Source organism: Poecilia mexicana, unplaced genomic scaffold, assembly GCF_051168715.1.
Source record: "Poecilia mexicana isolate PSO_F unplaced genomic scaffold, ASM5116871v1 scaffold_4, whole genome shotgun sequence".
Classification (NCBI taxonomy): domain Eukaryota; kingdom Metazoa; phylum Chordata; class Actinopteri; order Cyprinodontiformes; family Poeciliidae; genus Poecilia; species Poecilia mexicana.
Window position 1 is genome coordinate 22498785 of NW_028263373.1, and position 21299 is coordinate 22520083.

The window sequence follows — 21299 nt, forward strand, 5'->3', positions numbered from 1 at the left end:
ATAGGCCTGACAGCCTGATGAGAGGGCTGCTGTCAGCCGGCGCTGGCCGATAGGCAGGGCAGAGGCTGGAGGGGAGGCTGGGTAGATGAAAGACACGGGTGGGGGGCGGCGGCAGCGGTGGTGGGGTCCTCCCTACTGACTAGTTAGAAGAAGGGCCGATGCACCCCTATTATACGGGCCTATGACAAGGCTGCACACACGGCTGGCTGCCGCCCCCTGCACCACCACCAACTGGCTTTTTAAAAACAGCGGTACCATTCACCTCTGGTCACAAAACAGCAATAAGTCAACTGGCGCATGGATGTAAGATCATGATTTATTCCTTTGCTTTCGGCTGCTTGCAAGACGTGGCAGCCATGTACCGACAAACTGACATGCAGGGTTCACTGGGGGCTTTAACACAGGCAGCACCTTACGAAGGCAGAATATATATAAATACATGAGCTGTGATGTGTCTGATTTTTTTTTTTTTTCCCACTTTCTATCCCGTGTTTCTGCTCGGCTGGAAAGGCGGAGGTGGTGGAAAGCAGCTGGATGTAACTAACGATGTTTCCAACAATATCTCCCAATATCTTCTTTATACGTCTTCTATCCGCAAGATCAGGCTATAGAAATATAACCCATCCATCCAATGAGTGATAACACTCATTTTAACATAATGCTGTGCCAAAATCTGACAGCAATTACACGTCTCTCATCCTTTAAGGTGTTTGATCACATGACAATGGCGCGGGTAATGAGTGGAGATATTTTCGGTTAGGTGCGTATCTATACACTTAGCTGGTTTTAAGAATCATGGCAGCCATTTGTGCTTGAACTACGAGGTCAATCTATCCCAACAGCAAAAATAACGCATCACAGGAGCGGTAATAACACAAGGCCAGCGAGTAATCCCACTGGGGACGAGAAAATGGCTTTGTACTACATCGCCTGACATACATAGCTACCAAACCAAAACACCTCTCCCTGAGGAAGACGGATGGATAGACGACTGGATGAGGAATTGCGGAGGATGAAAGGCTCACGGAGGTAAAGGTCTCCTAAAATATTCTGCCGGCATACATTTGCAATAAAAGCAAAAAGCGTGGTTTGTCTTCAAGTTACAGAAAGCTTTAAATCACACGCCGTCTTCGTGCTAAAAAGGAAAACACTCTCACCCCTCCCCCGAGTCTGATAATTTACATCATGTTCTGCTTGTGTCACAGCAGAGGGTGCCGCCTCAGCTGAGGTGCAGCCGGTCTGAGCCGAGGAGGGGGAGACAGGTGAAATTCTCAGAGGGGTGGGTAATCTTTACAGCTCCTCCTGATTATAGCTCCGAAGAGAGACCTTGGGAACACTTCCCCGCAGCGCCAAACACCACCAAAGGCCCCCAGCTGTTAAACCTTCTGCAGACTTGTAGATTGCGTTGGCAGGAGCCGCTCAGCTACAGATACAAATAGAAGTTGGATGACATCACTTCCCTCTCCCATCTAATCTGTCATAAACATTTGGCTCTGCCTCATCAGCTGCAAAGATAGCATGGGAGAGGAAGAGTGGGAGATGGACACACAGAGTTCCTCCCTCACACACACAGAAATGACTTTAAATTATAAGAGTAAGCTAAGGCATGTAATAATAGATAATTTAAGGCATTTTGGACATTAATATGCTGCGGTTATATGGTACAAACAGCCACATAAAACCCAGCTTCAGCCTGAATTTCACAGCCTGTCAGAGCTGGATGATTAAGAAGAGGGGCGGCGGGTGAGGGGGGGACTGCTTCAAGTCTCTCTGAACAACTATCAAGCCATGTCAGATAAATATTCCCATCGTAATACTTAGGGTTTCAAATCCAGCTGGAATATTGATGAAGCAAATCATGTTCAATCTATTGAACAGCCTAAGGTTAGATCCAGTTTTAGTGGGATAATTTGGCATTTGAATTTGATTTAAAGCATGACGGTGCAGGTCTGCAAGTTGGCAACAAGCTTTCTGAATTATTATTCAAGTGCAGAAGTCCTGCATAACAAAAAAACAGCTTTATGCATAAAAGTGTTGTGCATTTAAAACCTTTTACATCCGTTTGTTTTCCCTCCTCCAATCAGAGAAGACTGTTTTTTAGTAATTTTTCATTTGAGGAAATCACACTGCTTAAAGATACACAGATACATGTGCACATAAAATAGGATATAATTTAAAAAAGACAATTCATATAAGTCATTACATTTAAGAAGTAACACTATGCATATAGATAAGCAAAGACAGCTAAGCTGACAGTTATTGACAACCATCACAAGAAAAATATGCCACAAAGATGTCATTGCTAAACAACCCAGCAGTTCACAGAGCGATGCATCTGGGAATATAAATGGGAATTTGTGTGGAAGGAGAAAATGTGTTGTATAAAGGTGCAACAGGTGTAACCACAGTCTGGGGGCATCTTGAAGCAAAGCACATTTAAGAGTTTGCAGACGATTCGACAGCAGGTGTTACACCAATGCCTTGTACTAGGCCACTCCTGACCAAACCAGACCAAACTGTAGAAGATTATTACCTGAACTAAAGAGAAGAAGAACTGGAGCCTTCTGCTCAGATGTAAGTGAAGTTTGTATTTCATTTGGAAATCAAGATCCCACTGGTTTCATTGCCCAGCAAGACTGAGAACCCAAAGGTACCAGACGCTGGTTCGATGACCATGATGCTTCTCAGCTGAACCTTTATAGATTTATAGATAATCTATCAGTTATTGTTGAGATCAAGATGAGAGACATCAGACCCAACAATCCAGATGAGCTGAAGGTCGCTACCAAAGCAACCTGAGCTTCCTGAACACCAGGCATAAATTCACACAACATTCTCAAAATAAACATAATAGCAACATTAATATTTGGAGGGAAGAATCATTTAGGTTGATGCTGTATTCTAGTTGTTTTTCAAGCTTTTTTCAGCCTGTGCCTACAAGGCGAGGCTCAATAACCAAAAGCTTCAGGATGATTCAGGAGGAACGAACTCACAGTGCTAAGCTTCCTTGAGGTAATGATGATGCGCCGTTCGTGCAGCATACTGGCGTAGAGTTGGAGCATGTTGTTGATGTCCACAGCCACAAAGTACTCCGTCAGGTTCCTCTGGAGATGCAACAGGACAAAATGTTTTTAGCTTCCAAAATGTATGCACTACATCACTGTACAGACTGTGAGGAAGCCTGATTATATGTCAAAGAACAGTGTAAGAAAGAAAAAACTACTACAGAGATTGATTTGCATTAAAAATAAATGGTAAGAATTATGTGTGTTTCAGCTGCATTCATGCCTGTGATCCATCCAAAATAGTCAGATTGGGGAAAACGGATCACATTTCACTCTACGTCAGCCTGAGACCGACAATTGCTGTCATCTTGTGTCCCTTGCCATAAAAATTTGAGCTCGAATTTAAACACAAAAATCAACAAAGAGCATGTGCTCAGTTTGAATCTTTTATGCCAATCACTAAACTTCAACATTAAAGCACAAGCACCACAGGAGATAAATCTGAAACAAGAGGATGATGCAATAATTTCAAACGGTGACATGTGTATTAGATTAAAAACGATTAGAGGCAGGGATGTTTCCATAAGGGAGGGATTTCTCCTTCATCTCCTTTTTTCTCCTTTTCTCCTCTTTTCCATGAGCACTTACACTCTCTGGGATAGTTGGCAGTCCATTGATATCCGGGGCGATGAAGTAGGAGTGCTGCAAAAACACAAACATGCAGGAAAGAGAAGAGGGAAGGTCACAAGTGAGGCATAGCACTTATTCAGAAGAGAATGAGGGGAAGAGGGGAAAAAAGGGCCGTTCACTTTGTTGTATGATTTATGGCTCATCTTCTGCTCTGTCTATATGAATTGCTGAGCTGGTGTCTGAACCGTGGCAATGCTTTTATCAGGCCTGCAGAACAGAGAAAGCTGAATAGCAGCTCTGCTCCCCACAGACACACACTGTGGTGATGTCTCCGGTGGAAAACTGAGTCTTTATTTAAGCATTGAAAAGGTTTGTGGAGAACCAACACACGCGCGCACACACACACTGAAGCACGTGTGCACATTCACTTCTCCATACACACACACACACACACACACACACACACACACACACACACACACACACACACACACTCAGGTTGTTTAGAGGATCACAGGGCTGCCTGTCTCACTTTGGGAGAGCAGGGCAGGTTCAGTGTTCAGATCAAAGGGGCCTGAGAGAGGTGCTGTTTGCAGGTAGACAAACCACCAAGAGAAACACACTGCTGCGTCTCTCTACACACACTACTGAACGTTTGGTACACCTGCATGTCTCTGGGCCATCACTCAAACCATCTGTTGCAAGTCGTCGTAAAAATCCTCTGTGATGTTGGTGAAATTTCTAAGGCAACTTTGTAAGAGTTCAGATTTGCGACTGATATACTTTTTAAGAGTTGCTTCAAAAACATTTCAGTTTCTTCGAATCGTCGAGAATCTCTTTTGGAGCCGGGGCCCCCACTGGGAAGGAAGATGGACATGAAAATCCAACACAAGCTTTGCAAAATAAAAACATATGTAATAAAACAAATACAAAAGTTACAACAAAATAAAATCCCTCCAAAAAAAGGTCAAGACACCAGATCTGAAACCAGATGTTTTCATACAAATGTTGAAAAAGACTATTTGTTTTCCTCCCTTTCTGCCAACAAATGAGATAAAACTTCTGTTCTTTTAGGCCAGTTAGTCTTGTCAATATTATTTCTAGAATCATTATGAACTCAGAGTTCTTCATACAATAAGGCCACTTTGGCGTCAAGCTATTTGTTAAGGCACAGATGAAGTCATGGATTTGTAAGTTTCTAATAGGTTAATTCACAACATCTGAGTTCAGCGGAGGCCAATCTGTGAAAGTGTGCTAAGCTAACGCCTCAACCATTCTAAAAACAACAGACAAAGCTAAACTACGGTTTTAAAGACATGTTGAGGATGCGGTGAAGCCAAAACTGACGAGCTTGGTCAAAATGACATTGTTACATTTAGAGATTGTTTTCAACAATACAACCCCACACCTCTTCGGTAAAGGGGAGGCAGCATTATGTTGTGGGGTGAAGGAGGGAATGGTGCACTTCAAGTAAGGCACTTGGACCACTGACTGTCTGTCTACTCTTTTTATCCTTGAAACAACGTCTCAACAGAGTGTAGCTTAGGCTAAAATGGTTCTTCTAAACAAACAATAACCATAAGCATAAAGCCAAATTGGTTAAAAAAGGGATTTAGGACGACAAGGTCAAGGTTTTAGAGACGTCATCATGACACTTTGATCTCAGGCCCGTAAGACAAAAACAGAAAAACAGAAAAATTTAGACTGATCAGGGAGTGAAAGAAAATTTATATGAATTGTCTTTTTCTATAATGTATGTAAACATCTTGTTTTAACTGCACATAATAAAACATAGTATAAGAAAGTAATTAAGAAAAACAATTAAAACGGAGTCAAAATAGAGCCCAAACGAAAGGTTTTTACAAATAATTATTACAAATACAGGGACAGAAACCCAGACACAATTAAAGTCATGCAGAAAATGAATAATAAAAGGGAAAAAAAAATTTTTTAAAGTTTGAAAGACTTTCGTTTAAAACCATTTTGTGATGAAGTCAAATTCAGTTCAATATTCAATTTGGTTAAAAATGTTTTCCAAGAAAACTCATTGACTTGCTGCTTTCTTTCTTCCTATGTCCACATAGTGACAGTAGACAATCGCTGTGTTGTGTCGTTGACTTTACAGCGATCCCTCATGGCCAGCATGCATGTAGCGACAGTGGACAGGAAAAACTTCCCTTTAGCAGGAAGAAACGTCCAGTAAAACCTGGCACAGTATGAGCAACCATCTGCCAAGACCAACTGGGGGTTACTGGAGCCTTTTATTTTTATGATTTGATTTGGTATTCTTTATGCATACATGCTTCTTTTTCACCACTTCGTCATTCCTGTAGGTTTTTATCAAAATGGGCACCAGATAATGACTATTTCTGTAGCTTCACTGGATGTTGTGTTATATGGGATTCTGGGTAGTTTAGTGGCCTGGAAATTACAAATGACAAAAATTACTACTACTTCATTCAGTAAACATGTAAAGGGGGTAAAAAATTAGGTGTGATTCAAGGCCATGCCTCTAAGAAATACTGAAAGCACTAAACAAACACAGCATTTTTCCTCCAAGTGGGTGTGTATTAAGTGATAAACACATGAAAACAATTATCCTGAGTAAACACTTGTCTAATTCCCAGAGGATGGTCATTGTTACAGATGAGGCAGTACAAACAAACACTAAACTGGAAGTAACACGCAGGGCTTTGCCTCCAAGTTGTGATCAAAACATTTTCTAAGAAAAAGAAAGAAAAATCAGCCAGTTCAATCAATAATATGTCTGCTCACCTTATGGAAATTGAAACCTTCATGTCTATTTTATACAACTATGTGTAAAATTTGACTTTTACTCTGGGTATTTATTAATGCGTTTGCTCCTACTTCCTGACGGCAGCAACATTTGAATTGAAAAATGAATTTACACTGAGGACCAAATGTGTCATAATAAATATGCATTGCAAATAATAGCTTGCAAATTAATAATTAGCTGCATAGACACACAAATAAACCCACTGATGACAGAAAACAGACAATTTTCAGTTTGACCACTCAGTAACTCAAAAGACTAATCTTTTTTAGATCAGTGAATGCACCATAGATAACAGGCTAATGCTGACAACAACCCTCTTTGCTGTGGATGTCACTACTGAGTGAAGACGACTCAAAACATGTTTAATATCGGTAAGGTGCTTACAAATAGAGGAAGAACAAAATATGTAAAAGGTTTAAAAGAAATTGTTTTTAAATGATGTGGGGTTTGTGTCTGGACTTCATTCATGGTTTAATGTCAAAATGAAATTGGTGGTTGAGGGTTGTGGGAGTTTTTTTAAAGACAAATATAATTTAACCTGAAGTTAGCGTTTTAGCATTAGCTTCTGCTACATAATATGTTGATTAGTGCTTTAACATTAATGGAACTGGCGACCTGTCCAGGGTGTACCCCGCCTCTCGCCTGGAACGTTAGCTGGAGATAGGCACCAGCAACCCCTCCCGACCCCACTAAGGGGCAAGGGTGTAAAGAAAATGGATGGATGGATGGATGTTTCTAATTAGTGCAACTAAATCTTCTGTTAGCGATGTCTACTGTAGATAAATCAGATTCAGCTCAGGTCAAAGTTTCAGAAAAAACTAAAGAAAAGGCATTAAGTTCTGATTGGAGCTTCTCTTATTAGCTCCACATTATTAAAAAAAAAGCTTTGTTCCTGCCCAGGTGTCACATGCAACAGCAAAAATAACATCTTCAGATTTCTTTTTCAGCTTCAGTTCCTCCCAAAAAAAAAAAAAAACCTGTATATTATAGCTGTGGTCTCTCAGAGTTTATTTACAAAACTTTACATGAAACAATTTTAAAAATGTGAGCATGTTGGCACAAGAGGGACTTTTTGATCTGATCTTTGCTTCTGAATAATTTCTGTCTGCCAAATAGAAAGCAAGAGTGCTTTCAGCTGACTAAAACAAAGACGATCGAAAGAATACTTAAAATAACAGCAGTTGCAGATAAACAAATTGTACTAAAAGATCAGGGACTTGGGTCATACCTCTGAGACTGAGGACAGCTACTAAAAACCGCACAGAACAACTACAGTGGGGTGTGATTTCTATTCTTTCTTGTTTTCTTGCGCTTTGTGTGCTAAATTATGTTCCCCTGTTGGTCTACAAATTCGTGGCACTGTGATAATCAGAAGCCACGTTCCTCAGTGCAGCCGTGGCTTTCATTGGCTGTCTGCTTGCTTATCAGCCTCTTTCCTTGTTCTTTCGAAGACTTGTTTATACGAAAACGCATTGAAAGTGGGTTAACTGGAAAGGCATCAAGGAGATTTCTTGAGTACAATTGCCTTTTGCTTTAAACATAAAGAGAGGAAGAAAAAAAAACTTTTGATTTTCAGAGACAGAATATAGCAGAGTGGAAAGACATTAATCATTTACAAAGTTTGATTGTTTTCCAGAGGAGAAGAAACACACACCCAGACCCAGGATAGTTTGTTTTTGTTATATGTAAAAACGGTAGCGCAGCTTATTTGGCCAAATTGGAAATCAGTGGCTCCCATGCGATTAGTGTAGAAGCAGTTTCATATTTCACAGCAGCATCCTTCCCTCCACCCGTCTCTGCCGCTCACTCACTCCTCTTCCACTCACCGGCTCCTTGCTTGGCTGATCTCTCAGTACTTGCCCAGTGGCAATACACAACCGCTCATTCTTGCACAATAAGACAGAGAGAGAGCAAAACAGGGTTCACACATGAAAGGGGACAAGGCTTCTGCTCTTGGCTGCCATGATAAAATAAAAAAGGCTCCTGTAAGGGAATAATTCTGCTTTATCAATTAAATATTAAACTAGCAGCTTCTCTAGGAATGAGATGAAGCTATCATCTCTGTTCTCCAGCGTCGCCTTCAGATTGAGATAAAGAAAGTTTATTCAAGAGATGCTTTTTGGAGCCCATACTGATTTTCATTGGGTGTGTGACCTGCAGATTCAAAGTCCTTCCAGCTCCACGTTCTATGCTCAGGACTAAAACACATCAGAGAACAAATATGATCCAGGTTCTTTTGAACACAACAGAAAATGAAGGAATTACAAGATCATGACTATTTAAGCATCAAAGCATTTTCTCATAACCTTGATCTGATTTTTATTAAACTCATAAGAGGCATCAAAGAGCATGGTGTTTACATAGGATGAAAACTAAGGAAGTTTGGAGTTTCGATGCATTCAGTAATGGGGGAAAAAAGCCCAAACTGTTCAGTTTTTGACCAATCACACCTAAACAAGGGTAACTGTTTGATTCCAATCTCTGGGCAACCGATTGGTGCATCTCTATGCATAACTGTGGTAAGGCTATTGTAACCAATGTGCAACACAAAAACAAGTCAAAAGCTAATATACTTTGAGATTGGAGAGACATTTGATCTGGGGACGCACCGATCGGTCTTTTCCAGGCAGGTGCAACTTTCTTTAAAATCTGACCTGCCATTTCAGATTTGGAAGGATTATTTTAGGCAAGAAGAAGAGAAAAATGTGTTGCAGATTCTTTGACAGGTTCAGTAGATTTAAATAAAGGCATTATAAGATCATCAAAAAGCTCTTGTTTCAAACCTTTATTAGATTTTTAGTGCGTCAAAGTTCATCCTGTTTGTTCATCTGTTTACAGACTAAAAATCTCCTCAACTCTGATGCACTTAATGACTATAAAGGGAAGAAAAAACAATGTTTTTAGTAGTTAAGCTGAAAAGATAAAATCGGCTGAATAAAATATCTGGCTGACTGACTAGTTTATTCAGACAAAAACACGCAAACTACAAACTAAATCTTGACTTTATTGACCTGATATTTGTCCTGTTTTCTTTTTGTCTTTTCTTTTTTTGCAAATTCATCTGGGTAATTAGATGTACATCCTTCAGAGACCTTTGCTGTAGAGTCGACTTACAGTTGCTTGCTTAATTGGTTAAAAAAAGGGGGTGTAGGGGTGGAGTGGTGGTCCTTAAGGACGAAGGCTAATACCGAAACTCTTTTGATCCCTTCATGGTGTGGAGTCTGGAGATTGTGAGCTTAGCAGACTGGCTAAAAACCTTTACGTTGTGCTTAAATCGGCCGGGCTTACAGAAGTGACAGTGTTTAATGTTGGAGGCATTCCATGAGAGCTCGTGTCAGAGTTAACTCAAACAGAAGCTGACTTTGAGGGACCTGGGCTCGTTAGGCCGTTGCAGTTTCTTGATAAGCAGGAGACATGATGAGCTGTGAAAGGGCCCTTCATGTTTAAACGTGTCCAGCTTGAGCTTATCACACAAAAAAACCCTGTAAGCGCCACTTCTTGTTTCCAAACACGGTGTCAGTCCCGGGCCCCGTGCGCGTGTCCGTTCCCGCCCGGCCTGCCTTAACCTCCTCCTGCTCCGCGCTCTGCATCTCCTCTGCCTCTCTCTCATTTATTCTCTCACATCTCAACCTCTGCACTTTGCCGATCTCCTTATTTCTGCACATTCTCATGCCGTCTTGGTCTCTTTTTCTGTCAATCTCGTTTTATTTCTCATTATCTTTCCCTTTTGCTCGCCATGTTTTCTGCTTTACATTACGTCCTCAGTGTCTCTTGGTTCACTTTTAACTACTTCGCCCAATTGTCGTCACCGTCCCTGATGCAACATGCTGCTGCGGTACCTTTCCCTCTGTCTGTCTCTGCCTCAGCTGTCTTGCATCTGATCTAGCAGAATAACAGATGTATACCTACCACACTCAAGTTGACTGGTGTGAAAGGCTTTGGCACAGGCAGCTCATAGAGGGAATTCAGCAAGTCATTCAAGTCATTTTCCTAAGGGAGAGAAAAAACATGGGACACATGAATTATATTTACTTGTTTTGTTGATAACACAAGTTATGTGTCAATCTTGACAACGGTGCTGGGACAGGCACCGCGGCAGACCAGAGGGCAAACCTGCAGCGAGGCCTGAAGGGCTCGACAACATCCGACTGACATATGTTTAACGAGAAGTGTTGGGGTTAAAAGACGGCGGAGTGTATGGCTGCAGACGCTTATTATCCAGCGGCGCTGATTTACAGCCGAGAGCAGCCTGCGACTAATTAACCAGGGGGTCCCCGCTCCAAAAACAGGGCTTAAGGAAGCTGTCAGAAAGCCGGGTTTGACCACAGAACCGGCTTTGAATTTACTCATCCAACATTTATGACTCCTATTTACAATCCCGTGTCTTCTGGAAGAGGAAAATCTTTCAGAAGGCAACACTAAAAAGTGAAACTCGTATTCAAACTTCTGGGAAAGCAGTTAGTGAACTGCTGTGGAGTTTCGTCGAGCTTTTTTCTTCACTAAGAACTTTGTTTTCAGTCTGGGCTATAAGAAGATACTGCGAGTTGTGTGCAAGCCACAGATTCAGAGAGGCGATGGGTGGCAACGTACAGTGAGCAGAGGAGGGGGGAGGGCGGGAGGGGAGGGGTGCTAGCTGGGGTGTGTGCAATCGAACAGCCTCCTGTCATGAGAGGCTCAATGCTCACACGCATGGTCAGCAACACGGCCTGGGGAAACAGTTCATTTACCCCTCACTCTAAACCCTCATCGCTCTTCTGTCTTCCCTCGTCTGTCAACATCTCCCTCTCGCCTGGAACGGACAGCGGGGTAAATAGAAACCAAATCATGCACACTAACATTTCAGTCACCCAGGATTTTTTTTTCCTCCCTTCTTTCCCAGCGTTCTTTGCCGTCTCTCCTCTTTGCTCTCAAAAAAAAAACAAAAAAAAAAACGCTCCAGCCGCATTTACTTTTCCTCAACCACATTAGATTATTCCACCGAATCTCTTATAGCTGAAGAATTATGTGGATGTACGTTGATTGTTTATGTGATGTGACTGTCTTTTTTTTTTTTTTTAGCACGACACACTGTCCTGATAACAGCTCCCCGAGGATCCGGGGAGAAGCAACGACTACATGACAATTGAAAAGTGGTCCCAAAGCTCTCTGCCTCTCCTCCGTCTCCCTCCCTTCCTCTCTTTTCACCCTCTCTTCAGTCTAAACATTGGAACATCACCTACACCCTATGCAGTAGACTCTGCACATCTCCCCAGTTTGTTGCATATTTTACATTTCCCCTCCCTTTTGCTCGTACAATGCAGCGAATAGTCTGGGGAGACGACTTTTGTGAAGTGCAGGCATGTGTGTGTTTGTTTGCTAACTTGCGAGTGTGCGTGTGTGTATTGTTTTTAACGATTTGTTTTCCAGTAAATCATCAGGAATAACTTCCAGTGTCAGATCAGCGTTTGGTCTGTGAAATGTCAACATTGTTGCTGCTAACAAGAGGAACCAATTCAAGCCCGAGAAAAAAAAATATATAAAAAATACAAAACATGCAGCATGCAGACGAACACACAGTGGAGGGAAACGTCTCACCACAACACAGACTTTAAGAAAATACATGGTGTGATTGTTTATCAGTCAAATCCAAATAAAATGTTGTCTTATTTGTAAATGCATAAAAACTCCAGGCACCTTACGGTTATTAGAAACAGAATGAGTGATTACCTGCTGTTTTGTTAAGTAGTCAGCCAGTGTGTTCAGCAACTTGTAGTAGATTTCAAACCATGGTAGATAACTGCGGAGAGAAACACATTAATGCAATAAATATGGAGAAGTCGGCATTCATTTCATCAGCTTCTACAATAAACAAACAAGATGCAACGAATCAAAGCGGACTGGTGTGTTATTTATTTAAAATACAAGCGCAAAGGGAGTCAGTCTGCAGAAAACTTGAATGTGTGTTTCTCAAAATGTCTTCCTCATTTGACCTGTTGTTTCAAGATAAAATGCATAGATTGAGGAAAGATCCCAATTCTTACTCCAAACGTATGCTACCACATCTTTCTTATTACATTCTTTCTGCCCTTTGCATGTGATAAATTCTTGCCGTGTCTCCTCTTTAGGGCAGTAAAGAAAAAAAAAGATGAAAAGAAAACAAGATTGTAGATCCTTAAAAAAAAAACAAACAAAAAAAAACACTGCATTGCTTTTATATGGTGCAGAGGGATACTATGGTTTACAAGCATGCTGATCCCAGATGCACAAGCTTAACAAAAATACACCACCCCCTCCCCCCTTTACACCACCCTCCCCCACCCGCCTGCTCTGCCCCTCAAACTGCTGCTTTTCATGCCCTACACATATTAAAAAAATGTTACTTTATATAATTAATGTAAAGTAAATTAATTCATTAACTAGCTCCAAATAATTCATACAGCAGTGTTTGTGTTGAGGCTAATCAGTAAGAACACCCAACATAAGCTAAAGCATCTGCAGCATGGCTTTCTTTACAAAGTTGACATATTCTTGGCCAAGTAGGCTCGCTTTCTGGGTGGAAGGAGGCCAACATTTTACTCCAGCATAAAAGGCTGTGAGGGCTCAGTTCATTTAATGTTATGCAATTAAATAATAAAAACATGAGATCCTATCATGGTATTGAATTTTGATGCAGTTTGGGGTTTTAACATGCAGATTTAGACCCTGAATGAGCAATAATTCTGGCTGATGACTTTTAGGACTGCAATTAAATAAACAGACACTCCTTGTGATGCTTTATTAACTTTGATGGATGCGTGGGTTGAAAATGAACGTAAATATTATTTTAATCTCAATATAAAACTCTCTGAGCAATGATTTAGTTACATATCTCATAAAATGACCCAAGTTTGAAGTATTTTGTTGCAGCGGGAGATGTTTAAACCTCGGGTTTTAAAGTGACAGAGTTTACAGTCAAGCTAAAGCTGTTGGCTGGAGAGCGAGGAGTTGCCAGGGCATGGGTCACTGGCTGCTCTGCAGACTGGAATTAACAGACAACAAGAAAACAATAAAGTGGACCTAATGCAAATTTTCATATCACTAAATCCGCGAGGGGCCAATGACAGCCCGGTTCTTCAGGAGAAGTGCAGCCAAGCGCGCCAATCAGAGAGGCTGAGTGACCATTAGTCTGAAACAATCAGACTCTTAACATGCCGATATTTTGACATCTGCATGAAGATTTACCACAATCGGGTCACACTTGCAGGAGAGACTCAATCAAACACACTTATGTTAATTTACATGCTGACCGTATATGAACCTGAAGACCTATTTCTGCCATGTCAAGCAACACCCACGGGTCAGTTTTTGATGTGCAAAATGCATTTTTTCATTACAGTAACATAATCTGACAATTTAGATAAATGTAATTTTTTCAGTGATAAGTGGAGAAACAAAAAACCATCCAAGGCTAAACTGTCATTAAATAAGTATCTGCAGCACAATTAATTTACACTAAAAGTCATTGAAGCAGCTTTTCATCCTTACAGTTTGTAACTTAATCAGTAAAATGTAATTTTGATGTCTATGACATCATCCTAACCCTGGGGTAAAAAATTTCCACAGACAAAATTGGAAAGCCAAGAGAACATTCCATTCAAGACAGACAGGATGGGCAACAATAAGTCAGACAGTCAACTCTATATAAAAATCTAACTTTAAGAGAGACAAATAAGATAATTAATAAGTCCAACTTTATTTTGCTTCAGGCAGAAAATGATAAGGAAAATCTCAAGCTCTCTGTATGAGAATGATACCATTCTTTTTGTCAGTTTGAGATTATGTTACCATGACAAAAGATGTATTTAATAATAATAATAATAATAATAATAATATTAGTAATGATGACTATACATGCAGTAGGTGCTACATTTGCAAAACTACAAAAAGTCTGGTCTAACAAGTGGAGAATTTTTTTTATCTATATAATTTTTGAGGTTCAGTTTTATGAACTTTTAATTAGTAATCTATTCCTTTAACTAAATAAAGCAAGCCAGATATTTGTTGAGCCTTATTCAAATTCAGACAATGGTTACAATAAAATTACTATTTTCCCAAATACAAAGATTTACAATCTGAGTAATTAATATTTTAAAAGTTTAAAACAACCAACTGTGACAAGCAATGCAGAGTCTCAACAATGGAGAATGAGCACAATGGCAAAGTACATAAAAATGCAAAATGCTAATTGATAGAGAACTGCACCTTTTCCATTCACTTCTACAATAAAACAGAACGTATATGTTATCAAGATAATAATTATTAAAAAGAGAGGAGCTGCACTCTTCACAAGAGATCTGGTCTGATAACAGAAGCATTTTAGGTTGATGAAAGTATTTAAAGATGAAGAGCATCTTTTTAAGAAACTTTCGAGATGGGAAACCCAGGAAAACTTACCACTGAAGTCATAAAACAGCTCAAAGAAAGTAGCTACTAGCTTAAACCTGCCTGCATCTATAGCTAAGAGTACTAACATAACAGTTTAAATAACTGGAACAGTGACAACCAAGGCAGAAGTCAAGCTTATTTTGTCACTGTGCACAGTGACAAAGAAAATAGGAAAATCTAAAGTTTTCTAGTAGATAATTAAGGCAGTTGTTCAGAGATTATGCGACAGCAGCAGTTTAGAGAGTAAATTCGTAGTGATAATGTGGAGGGTTCTGAATTTACACACTTCACTCTGATAGGGGCAGTGCAAGTCGATAAATTACCTGACTCATTTACGACTTGTGTTCTCTGGACATTAAACCTTCAAGTTTTCACCGATGTGCGGTATATAAATGAAAGCCTCGCCGTCAGCGGCGCCGTCAGGCCTCACAGAGCTCACAGACATTACACTCCTTAACCAAAGTGCTGTAAATTTAAAGGAATACACACAATCACTGGCAAATCGAAACCCTCGCAAATTATCAATAATAAACTCATATTTGAAAGACGGAGAAAGTTTTCCTTCTTCAAAAGGAGACAAATTAATATATTTTAAGGATGCATTGGTGTATTCTTCTCCCCTCCCCTGCCCTGCTCTGCACACGCAAAGTTAAAGTTTGGAAAGCTCACTGAGAGATACTCCTACTCGTCACAGTTCATTGCTCAGATCTGTTTGTGCTTCGCAAATCCTCCGATAGAGAGAGGGAGGGGGGGAGAGGCATCTATCACTGGAGTGCTCAGTGCGTGGGGGTCCCGCGATCTCTCCTACCATTTTAAGCACACGTCTTCTCAAAGTGCCATGTACTCAAAGAGCGAACCAATTAATCTGCGACCCACTCGCAGTCTCTCCGTTCCAGGCTCAGACCACCTAACGCCGTGGACGTTTGAACGGGCCTAAAAGAAGCAACTCTGGGACTCAAAGAAAAAGCAAAACGTAGTGTAAGCCTGAAAAAGTAAAAAGAAAAAAGAAAAAAAAAAGACTTAAAAAATCTCAACAACAAAGAATGTTGGAAATTAAATGTTTAGACAAAAGCCAGCCCTCTTTGGCTGCCATAAAGTAAGTTGGGTGTTAAGCACGACAGTTATTCCTGTTCCTTCGATGAGCCTTAAATCGTTTTTACTGCAGAGGAATCTGTAATCATAAGTCACCTACACTTTGTAGACGGCTCAGCTGAAGATTGCATTACACATTTACTTTCTGGGGTCAGGGGTTAAGTATGGGGAGGGGAGGAAGTGTCGTCCTGAAAAAGTGACCAATAACTGGAGCCACTCAGTACTTAAAATGTATCCTAAAACATCTGCTGTTACACAAAATTACTTTTTTATCTATCTAAAAGAGGGAACAAAAATGATTTAACACCTAGTGGGAAAGAGTGAGAGGAGATATGAGGATAGAACATTAAAATAATAATGAGATTTCAGCGCGTTTTTTTTATCTGGTGTGATCTGTGGCTTTATTCTGGCCACAACTTCAGCAACGAGACTACAAAGGCCTTTCCACATAAAACTGTCCTACTCATTAAGGCACTTCCTCTTGTAAGCAGAGGTGACAATTTTACAGAGCCGACATTTCAGCGATCACAGAAGCAAACTGTTTTCATTAAAGTTTAGCTTTTATTCTTTGGAAATGATTAAAACTCAATAAAACTAGGGAGTTCAGATAGTCTTCCCTGTTTTATTTTGTGATTTGTTCTTTATCATCTATCTAAACAAAATGAACTTTCAACTCAGGACCTTGAAAAAATATATCTTGAAAATTGTTCACATTCCTTATCTGGGAAATCTACAACAGTGTTATGTTTTCGAATGATCCCAACATAATGTGGTTATTAGTGTTTTTAAAAAATTCAATAAAATAAGATCTGGGGAGGAAAACTGGGCAGCACAAATACACAAAAAAAGCAGAAAAAAATAACTTCCTATATGTTATTTTATAATAAATGAACCAAGTCATGCAAACTACTCAGAATGCATAATGAATTTTATACATCATATGTCAAATGAATTAGCATGTCTAACTCAGCGAGAGGGACGGGGGAGCCTCTGCTAATTGGCAGCGAAGCTTCATGCATAATTATGGGCCGAGCGTCTTTGCTGTCGCACTGTGGCAGCAGCCGAATAACGAGGAGGAAAGAGAGGGAGAGACAGAGAGCACGAGATGGAGAGGGAGAGAAAGGAAAAACAAAGGCCACGGAAGCTGGCCGGGAAGGGTGGGTGGTATATACGAGTGTGTATGTGTGGGGAAGGTGGGTGCGAGGGGGGGTACGAGGGCACTGTTCTTCACAGCAGCTCATCAGGCCAGCGACAAACCCACGACTGTCCATCACCAGCCACACAAACACACACAGAGGCGAGAGCGAGCCTTACAGGAGTGCTGCTTCACAAACAGAGAACAGAGGAAGGCTTTGTGCTGCTTTTCCAATTTGTTGTTTCTTAAACTGCTTATTACATTCATTAAAAATTGATCTTTTTACTTTTTTTTCTTAGTTATTATTAAAGTGCAGCAAGCCTGTCCACTGAGATTTTCACTGCAGTGCTCATTCTTTGTAATGGGTAAGTAATTGCATCTGTAAAGAAAAAAAACAAAAAAAAAAAAACAAAACAACATTGCATCGACATTAAATTACTTGGAAATTAACAGATAATAGCTTTTTTTAGGAGCATATTTATGCAAAGAGAAATAAAATTTTTCAACGTCCGGGGTCCTCGTTTGTCTGCGCTGTGATAGAAGGAATAAAGCTATAAAAAAAATATAAAAACGGCTAAAGTTTTGGATAATTATAGGCACTTTAGAAACATATTTGTGTGGGCAGATAAGAACATAAATTTGTTTTTCTGGCAAAGTGCAGCACGGTGTGAGAATGAATGAAAAGGTTGTTTCAAAAATCTGTGATCGTTTCTAAGATGTTGTAAATTAAAAAAGGTTTTATCCTCCACCATACAAAACAAACAGGGATACTCATATATTTATGATAGCTACTTAAGAAATAAGTAAAAAATAAAAGCTTGTAAAAAATGTATTTATTCACATTTATGGCTACTTAGGATTTGCAACTTTACTTGCAAAAAGGTATTTTTCTGACTTTTAATTTAATGTCTTGAAATCAGACATAATCCTTAAAACAAAAAACTTCAATAATGAAGTTTAAAATGACAATTAGAGAGTGGCTGTGTGTGTTACCTGAGGAGACATATGCAGACCCGGCAGCCTTGGGTGAGTCGACAGAAACCAAACCTCTGCTTGCTGTCGATGTCTGTGAGAACAAAGGTGAAGTTCTGCCCCACCTGATTCTGGGAAACCCTGCCGACGACACAGAGGGGCGCACGCAGTGAAGGCTAAACAGCCAGCAGTTTATTAATAAATGTGGGAAGAATTAGCAACAATTAATAACAGACAAAATTATGCTAAATTAATGCAGAGGGTTAACACATTTCAATCAAGGATGGCTCAATTCTGGTTGATCTGACCTTGAGAATCAACTGCAAACACATTAATTCCACATATTTCATGTTTAAAAGTTATAAAATCAAAGCTTGTCTGAGGTTTTGAGATAAATATGTATTAAGCTCGATTCACATTTCCACCACTAGATGGCAGCAGCTCAGCTTCAGTAAAAGCTCAGTCCTCCCTACATCCCTGTTCTGTCTGAAGAATGGATCATTTCACATGTTCCAATATAAAAACTGGGACTTTTCAGATAGTTCAGGCCTGAGCAGATCATGTTACATGTACAGAAACACATGATTTATTCCTCAACTCATCAATGACACTGGCTGTCACAGGTGACCTCATTTTCACCAATGACACTTGTTGGTCTCATCACTTACACATTAACATGTAATCACTTACACATATTCTGGTGAATATTTAATTGTTTTTATCAGATCATTGTTATCATTTCAACCCTTAAGACATTTTATATCTTTGCAGTTTTGATTTTGTACTTGTGGATGGCGCACAAGACTTACTGCCATCCATGGGTCATTTTTGTACCTGCTTTAACAAATTACATTTCAAAGTAATTTTCTAGATTCCACTCACAGACTACTTTTAGGAAACCGTGTTCACATGACTCCAATTAATAGTAGCTTCCAGCAGGATGTGGCCTGGAGTTATTTCAGTATGATCAGAGGTCTTAATCTGTTTTATAGGAGTCAATAGTTCCTGACTAAAGCGGCCATTGGGTAACAGGCGGGGTTCACCTTGGACAGGTCGCCAGTCACACAGAGATCCAGATCAAATAACCACTCACTCACAGTACAGGGCTATAGAGAAAGACCAATTTACCCATCCACCATGTTTTTGGACTGTGGTATGAACACAGAATGTGACATTATATATTTGAGATAAATTATGTGAGATTTTCAGATCTTTTTGCAAATATTCTCTTGGCTAATTTTCCCCTTTCATCAATTCATTCCTTGTGAACAAACCACAAAATTTACTCTTGGTTTATTTAACTTAGAAGTTCAGTGTTTTTACCATTTAAAAACAAAGATAAAATCAAAAAGGCTCACCTAGGATGCAATTGTTAATTAAATTCTAAACGTTTTCCACAAACACTCATCTTATGGTTATTTTGGTTTTATTCTCATTTTGACTCTAATGAAATCCTACATATGAGGACTCTTGATGCATCCAAAATGACTAAGAAATATTTTACTTATTTATTTATTTATAATAAACTATGAAACAAGTTTAGAAAATTACTATAAATCAGTGGTTCCCAAGGTTAGCATAAAACATTCAGAACTCCACACCATGCCGAACATTTTAACACAACCAGGACTACAATAACACAAGAATGTGATTTTATAAATAAAATTGGCATGGTATGGTAAAAGGTTTTTGAAGGTAACGAGTTGGTAAGGTGGTCAAGTCATTAAAGTACCACTGAATGCTTTTATTGCCAAACAGCAGAACTCAGTCAGAAGCAACTTTTTTCCCTATAAAAACCTGAACTTGAGAGGGAACTACTTAATACTCGTTATATTGGATCCACATTTGACATGAAACCAAAGCAGAAAGACCGTAACAATTAATTATGGGTTTTACTATCTCTAGTCATGCCGCTGTCACAACATTTACCAATGTTATTGAACATCGTGTTTTCTTAATTTCATGCAGTCTGTTCAAGGCATAAAAAAGAGTTTCAGCTTTGTTTTTGTTTGTTTTGATCCCACCCATGTGGACACGACCACAATAAACACTCATCATTAAGCTCCAACAGTCAGGAAATTGGCAGGTGACAATATCACTAAGTGATTGCAATTTAGAGCTCATCACTGTCACATCTGAGAAGTATAAACTGTACATCTCATTTTCTGTCTTTAGGTGTGTGAGAAGTGATCAGTTTTTCGAGGTGTGTGAACAAGTCAAATGAGGTGAAACCAGGAAACGGAGACGGAGAGGAATCATACCTTTCCACGTCAAAGGGAAAGCAGAACTTTGGTATTGTCTGAAGAACTTCCTAAAAAACAGAACACAGAAAGAAACAAATCCTTTTAGACATATCACAGAGAAAATGAACAAGATTGTATATTTCAGTATGGAAATTTCTTGGGCCTCCATCAAGTAGGGGTTAGGGTTAGGCTATCAACTGGCAGAACAAAATGGGGATTAATGCTAAACAGTACTGATAGCAATCTGACAAAGTCTTAACATCCCAAACAGTGCAGCCTAAATGCACTTAATCCAAATGAATGGGCAATATAACCCAATTTATTTGGCAGAACAGAGTGGAAACGTTCCCTTTTTTCCAAGAATAAGGGAGGGATCCTCGATGCACAGCTTGAATAATTAGCAGTTAATAAGTTCATCGATTATCAGGTGCCAAAGGGAGATGAAAGGGCTTGAGAAGAGAGAGAATGGAAGAGAAAAAGAGGGCAAGGGTGGTTGGGGGGGGATACACACAGCACCCAGGCTATGGTGGCAGATTGTAGTGACAATAGGCTAAGCAGCTCTGTGGGGTTAAGAGGTACGGAGGGGGGGTACAAGCCTGCAGGGCTTTACCTCCCAACACCTCCCCTGTGGGTCTGCGTGCTCTTGATGCGAGGTAGGGGAGACGGGGAGGGGGCGCTGGTCTTTTCCACCAGCGGCATATGGATTTAGACAGGGAGCATGAACAGTGCGGTGCACCATATGGGTGAGCCACTCCAGCCCAGCCACACAGAAAGCGAGCGCGGGGTCCCCACTCTGCCTGTCGCTCCGGCTCGTCTTCTCTCTGGCCGCTAACCTGGCCCAGAATGGCTGCCAGGTCCGTTCTGGCCGTCTGTCTGCCTGCTACCTCTCCCTCAGTTCTGGTCCTGCTCTGCCAAGCTCAAAGACTAATCCTGGGTACTGGGTGGCTCTCTGCTACGCTCTGGCCTCCCCAGCCGTCTCTCTCTTCCTCTTTCGTTTACTTGCCAAGCTCGGCCACTGAGCT

The 21299-nt window shown here is 40.2% G+C and overlaps 1 protein-coding gene across 2 annotated transcripts in view; it reads right to left on the reverse strand.

Moving 5' to 3' along the window:
* Window positions 1-21299, reverse strand: part of dennd1b (DENN/MADD domain containing 1B) — a 138473-nt gene that overhangs the window by 67251 nt on the left and 49923 nt on the right. Inside the window, exons 4-10 of one of the 2 annotated variants that reach the window (XM_014999582.2) lie at window positions 20296-20345; window positions 18056-18175; window positions 12139-12208; window positions 10342-10422; window positions 8259-8318; window positions 3654-3707; window positions 2994-3104 (exon numbers count right to left, since the gene is read on the reverse strand). In XM_014999582.2, coding sequence (XP_014855068.2) covers window positions 2994-3104; window positions 3654-3707; window positions 8259-8318; window positions 10342-10422; window positions 12139-12208; window positions 18056-18175; window positions 20296-20345 — 546 coding nt within the window. The remainder of the gene's footprint in view (window positions 1-2993; window positions 3105-3653; window positions 3708-8258; window positions 8319-10341; window positions 10423-12138; window positions 12209-18055; window positions 18176-20295; window positions 20346-21299) is intronic. The other variant, XM_014999583.2, reaches the window with a different exon arrangement.